Source organism: Giraffa tippelskirchi, chromosome 6, assembly GCF_054371585.1.
Source record: "Giraffa tippelskirchi isolate mGirTip1 chromosome 6, T2T-mGirTip1v1.2.pri, whole genome shotgun sequence".
In the NCBI taxonomy this organism is placed as follows: Eukaryota; Metazoa; Chordata; class Mammalia; order Artiodactyla; family Giraffidae; genus Giraffa; species Giraffa tippelskirchi.
In genome coordinates, this window is record NC_137280.1 from 97,302,860 (window position 1) to 97,308,859 (window position 6,000).

A 6,000-nucleotide genomic window follows, 5' to 3' on the forward strand; every position below is an offset into this window, starting at 1 on the left:
GAGATATATGACAATATATTACAGAGAGAGAGGGAGCGTGAGAGGCAGTTTAAAGCACTGGGTCACGCGATCGTGGAGCTGGCAGTTCTGAAGTCTGCAAGGCTGGACAATGGGCTGGAGACCCAGGGAAGAGCTGTTGCAGCTCGAGTCCCAAGGCCATCAAGCAGTCTTTTTTCTGAAGGTCTTCAACTGATCAGTTGCGGCCCACCCACATTAGGGCATGTCATCTGCTTTATTCAAAGTCCATCAATTTAAATGTTAATCTCATCTAAATTTAAATATTAATCTCATCCCTGGTAGCTCAGCTGGTAAAGAATCCACCTGCAATGCAGGAGACCCCAGTTCAATTCCTGGGTTGGGAAGAGCCCCTGGAGAAGGAAATGGCATCCCAGCCACTCCAGTATTCTTTCCTGGGAAATCCCATGGACAGAGGAGCCTGGCGGGCTAAAGTCCATGGGGTCTCAAAGAGTTGGACACGACTGAGCGACAAAACAATAATAAGAAACGTCTAGGCTGGCCTTTGACCAGACAGCCAGGTACCCATGGCCTCGCCAAGTGAACATGTAAAATCAGCCATCACCCATGTGTTTGCTCAGGGCTTGCCTCCCCCAGCACCATCATCCTCTGTCCCTGCTCAGTGCAGACACTGGCCCCATGGCCCTGTGGTGGGAGGGGGAGGATCTTTGAGCGCTTTGCACCTCCAGCCCAGCCAGGTGGAAGGAGGTCGCTGCAACCCCCGGGTGGGGTTGGGGGGCCCCCCATGAGGCGTCTGAATGTTCCAGGACTCTGAGCACTCAAAGCATTCCTCAAGGCTGAAGACAGAGCAGCCCGGTTGAAGTGGTTTCCTCCACCAGTGCCAGCCCTGCCAGAGATCGCTGACTCACCCACCCGTTTGATGTTGGGAGGGCTCCCTGGCAGCCTTTGAACATGGGGAGGAGCAGAGTCGGGCGTGACCCATCTCCCTCCCAGTCCCTCCTGAGGTTTTGTGGCCCCAAGACGGTGACCAGGGACCGCAGGACCAGCCCAAGGGAGAGGCAGGGAGACGAGGCTGAAGGCACATGAGATCCTGTCTCCAGGGATCCAGGCGGAGCAATAGAATCCGAGCCCGGGGCCCTGGAGTGCAGAGGCTCCTCTGCAGACTTTCCAGAGAACCCCTGCCCGCCGCTTCTCCAAGTGGGGAGGGGACTACCGAAGGGTCAAGGGCTGGGGCCGCAGAGGTGTGCCTGTGCCCAAGACTCAAAATGGGGCTGGAGCGGGCAGCCTGGACAGTGCAGCCTGCCCCTACCCCTGGCCTCCCTACACTGGACACCAGACACTGCTCTCCCCAGGTCAGCTTCCCCAGCGCCAGTTGGGCACTCTCTTCCTCTTCTGGGGACCCTGATGCAGAGGGTCTTAAGTGTCAGCTTCCTCACCATGGTCACGGCAACCCCACTGGTCAGACAGCACAGGAATCAACCACTGAAGGGCCTGTCCCCCATGCCGGGCCACCTGCCAGCTGGGCTCTCCCTCATCAGGTCCTTTCTTGGATGGATATGGAGACTTAGACCCAACCCTCCCCTGACCTTCCCTTCAGACGCCACACAAGCTCTGCTGGAGGGGGCTCAGTCCTGCGGCTACTTCTTTAATCTTAAAATTCCAGTAAAACACACATAAAATTGACCACTGATATTTTGTGTGTTGACAGTGCTGTGTAACCATCACCACCACCTAATTCCAGGACATTCCATCACCCCCAAAAAGAAGCCCCCTCTCCATTAACAGTCACTGTCCCCACTAGTACCCCAGCCCCTGACAACCAGGAACCCACTCTCTGTGTCTGTGGATCTGCCTGTTCAGGACGTTTCCTATCAGTGGAATCACACCCTGTGTGTCCCTCTGTGTCTGCTTCTCTCACTGAGCATCATGTCCTCAGGGTCCGTCCACGTGGTAGCAAGTGTCGGGTCTTCTCTCCTTTCCATGGCTGAGTGGTGCTCTCCTGTGTGTGGCACACGGTGTGTGTCTCCAGGTGATGGGCACTAGGGTTGTCTCCATCGTTTGGCTTCTGGGGACACGGAGCCTCGGCCCTTTCTCATCTTTCCTCTCTCCTCCTGTGCCCACACCCAGGTCTCCAAAGCCTCCTCCGAACTCATGAGCTACTGTGAGCAGCACGCCCGGAACGACCCCCTGCTGGTGGGAGTCCCTGCCTCCGAGAACCCCTTTAAGGACAAGAAGCCTTGTATTATCCTATAGCTTGGTTGTCTCACTCACTCAACTCCTCCACCCTGCTCCCCTTCCCCCGGCCAGGGCATCAAATCAAGGAAAACTCTTAATTCCGAAAGACATACAAACAGTCACCACTGCCCAGATGGGGTAAAATTTACCGTCTGGGTTCAAATGGATTACCAGACCCAGTATCACAACCCCGTCAGGGGCCAGGCTTCACCGCCACTTCCGACGGGGAATAGCTGACATGCCCCAGTGATGTGGTGACAATTTCTGAAAACTGAACTGCCATTTGAATCGTAGTTGGGGCGGAACTGGGCCGGAGGCGGGACGGGAAGGAGGTGGGTGAATCTGCCGCTGGCATGGGTGACCCAGGCAGGTGGCAAGTCTCACACCCTTGGCCATTTGGGAAGACTTCTGCCAAGTGGATGATGCGATGCTTTTCTGGGGAGGTGGGAGGCTGTTCAGCAGAGTAACATTGGGTGGGAGTTGGGGGGAGGAACATAATGCACCTTTTTGGGGAAATTTTTCTCCTTTTCATTTAAAACCTTGTAATTCCATACCACTAAGATCAGGCGTCATCGGCTGAATCTGAGGCGAAGCCGGGTCATGTAACAATGCACATGTGGATTGTAGGGGCCAGGAGGGGAGCTCTACCTGTGAAACACTGTCCCCCAGGGCCACCCCACTGCGTGGCTTTCCTGTGGCCTGTGTCACCCTCCAGCCACGCAGCTGCTCCTGTTCTTCCCTGGCCACCCCACCCATCCCAGAAAGGGGTTTTCAGCCTGTGGCCCCGGTCACTGTGATGTCCAGCTGTGTTTTCTTTACTTTTAAGCAGGAAACTTTGGCTCGAGCAGTTAGAGGCCACGGCCCTGTTCAGCTTCTCCGTGTTTTGTTTTATTCTGCTTTCTGCATCTCCATGGCTGTTTTTTCCAACAGAAATGCCACCTGGGGAGACCTGCCCGGGGCACCTGGTGCTTCCGGGTTTCAAAAGGTGTGGGATTGTCTGGAAGTCGCTGCAGAAGCCGTGGAGATGGCAGCCTCTGCCCAGACACGGAGAGGCACTCACTGTGCTCCACTCCCACTCACACCCAACCACCTGGAGTGTTTGTAAGGTGTCCTAGAGTGGCCAGCGAGGGACGGAGCGGGGGGCTTTTTACAATGGCTGTTTCCTATGCTGTGATATGGACAGTTCAAGGAGCAGGAGTCTGGAGGACTGGCCAAATGCACACCTGCCCTCCTCACCTGCTGGGGCCACCTGCAGCTGCCAGGACCCCACGGTCTGAGCTCCAGGGGCCGCCCACTCCTACAGCTGGGGGTGTCAGGCTCCCAGGCCAAGTGAGAGGGTCCTGGGCAGCCAGCACAAGGCACATGGGCTGACAAGACCCAGAGCCTCCGCTCCTCTCGTGCCCCTGGGCTCAGACCTCGCCTGGCTGCACAGGCTGGTGGGATACCCAGCACCCCCAGAGTGCAGACCCAGGGCCGAGCTCCCCTCCCCCAGCACCCAGCTCTCTCCGGCTGGTCCGGGAGCACCTGGGGCCTCAGGGAGCCTGGCTCCCCCGCACCTGCAGTTGGACTGAGAAAAGCCCCCGAGCCCCTGACCCCTACACTGCAGCCTGGGGTGGGGAGGCCCCACCTGCCCACCCCTGGCAGAACAGCAGGATGGAACAAAGCCTATTCCAGAAACCCTTGGCACACCCCAGGGGTGGGGGTGGGGGCAGCCAGGGCACAGTGGGGCTCAGCGTGAGGGGCAGAGGGGCAGCAAGGGCAGCCCACGAGCCATCTGCTGACCCGTCACCCTTCGCTCTGGGACAGAAGCCTTAATCCCTTGAGCCAGAGCTCAGTCCACGCATACCCAGCCTTCTTCCTGTGTCCCCACTGACCCAGGCTCCCACCACCGGGCCCCAAAGAGGACAAGTGGTCCTGATCTCATTGGGAGCACCTGGACCCAGACCTGCCCCTCTCTCCAGCCCCTGCCCTGCCAGCTGTGCCAAGCCCAGCACCACCGTGTGTCCCCGCCGAGTGACCCTGGAGAAGCCAGCAGAAAGCAAGGCTCAGGACCCCTGGCAGAGGGGGTGGGGGGAACCTGAGTTCAGCGGCCTCATCACTGGCTCCAGGCTCAGCCAGCCGATGGCTATCACCCCCTCAAACCCTGAAGCAAAATCAGACCTGGGCTAGAGCTCCCACCCTCCCCCCTGGTTGAGACCCCAGGGACTCAGTGGTCTGGGTAAACTGAGGCCTAGAGAGCGTGGGGACCACTGTGCCCCTGCCCCCATGGCCACACCCACCTAGCTGCCTCCCAGATACCCACCCACAGCCTCAGAGCCCGGGGAGGTGGCGGGCAGTAGGAACCCTGCTGTGGGCTTCCTTCCAGCAGAGGACAAAGTGCTTTTTTCCTTTTTTATTTTTTCTCTTCAACATCAGAGTCCCTAGGGTAGGCCTGGAGCATTGGGGCACACAGGACAGTATTCTGCTTGTGCTTTTCTGACATGCACGTCAGCAGGAAAACATGGTTTTCAGGGTGTGTTGGAGACTGTAAGCGCCCCACAAGGCCAGTGCCTCTCAGCCATGTCCCGAGGGAATTAGGGACACATGCACCCACAAAAGGCAGTGCTGGGCAATGGCTGAGTCTACCCTCTGCAGTCTGCAGTGCTTCGCTGGGCCTGGCCCAGCCCCTATTCCGTGCCCCTGCCTCATCCTCCCCAAAGGCGACCCCCAGGCCCACAACGAAGTGACTCGGTTGTGACCTCCGCCCCATGGGAATGCAGAAGGTGCTTTTTATTCCTCTGATGTCCTGGCTGCCCTGTCTGGTAGTCACTGGGCCTCTAGGCAGGTCATGCACCTCCAGCCCTGGGGCAGGCAGGAAACGGTCATTGGACCTCCGCCCCAAGCCTGAGTGATCAGGGGCAGTTTCGGGGCCATGGGGAGGCCAGCACAGGTCGCTTGTCCTTCAAGAGCCTGCGGCCGGGTCCCCTGAAAAGAAGCCATACACTGACATACCACCCACTTCCCCCCACCCGCCCCCATCCCCGGAGACTATTGCCAAATGTTGTAAAGACTGGTAGCCAGGTTCTCAGAAGCAATCTGTGGTTCTAGCAGGTTCTACCCCATCTGTGTGCAGATGTCCAGTGGTTTTTATTTCTGATTAAAAAAAAAAAAAATTCCAGGTGTGCCACACCCACTTTCCTGCAGTGTTTTAATATCGTGTGGAATTGTTACTACCGAGTGAATTAATCCACAATAAAAAGGCTCACTGCTCCTTTCCTCCCGCCTCCGGCACTTCCTTGGCTCCCTGGCTACTGCTCGCGGGGACCGGGAGGGGTGTGCGGGCTTGGCTTCCGCAGTGGTGACAGTGGTGACGGCTGCCCTGCCACCCCAACTCCCCCCTTCCCCCCACACCAAGAGGCAGACAAGTCACCTTCAGTTTCTGATCTCTGGTTAGAGAATGTACTGTGTTGTTTAGTCACTAAATAGTGTCCGACTCTTTTGTGACCCCATGGACTGTAACCCACCAGGCTCCTCTGTCCACGGAATTTCCCAGGCAAGAATTACTGGAGTGGGTAGCCATTCCCTTCTCCAGGGGATCTTCCCAACTCAGGAATCGAACCCGCACCTCCTGCATTGGCAGGTGGATTGCTTACCACTGAGCCACCAGGGAAGCCAGTTAGAGAATTCAGAGGAAAGCTATCTGAAGTTCTGGCACGTGTGAGCCGTGGGTCCCGAGGTTTGAGGGTTGTGGTAAAGCACCATGCTCCTCTGAGAACTTGGAGCCCGGGAAAATCTTAATCTCGCCCCTTC

The 6,000-nt window shown here is 57.5% G+C and overlaps 1 protein-coding gene across 7 annotated transcripts in view; it reads left to right on the plus strand.

Moving 5' to 3' along the window:
* GNG7 (G protein subunit gamma 7) overlaps positions 1-5,466 on the plus strand; it is a 139,001-nt gene extending 133,535 nt beyond the window's left edge. For all 7 annotated transcript variants that reach the window (XM_081499934.1, XM_081499939.1, XM_081499933.1 and 4 more), the window contains one exon: positions 2,104-5,466. In XM_081499934.1, the coding sequence (XP_081356060.1) occupies positions 2,104-2,229 (126 nt within the window). In that variant the 3' untranslated portion in view covers positions 2,230-5,466. The remainder of the gene's footprint in view (positions 1-2,103) is intronic.
* Positions 5,467-6,000: the final 534 nt, after the last annotated feature.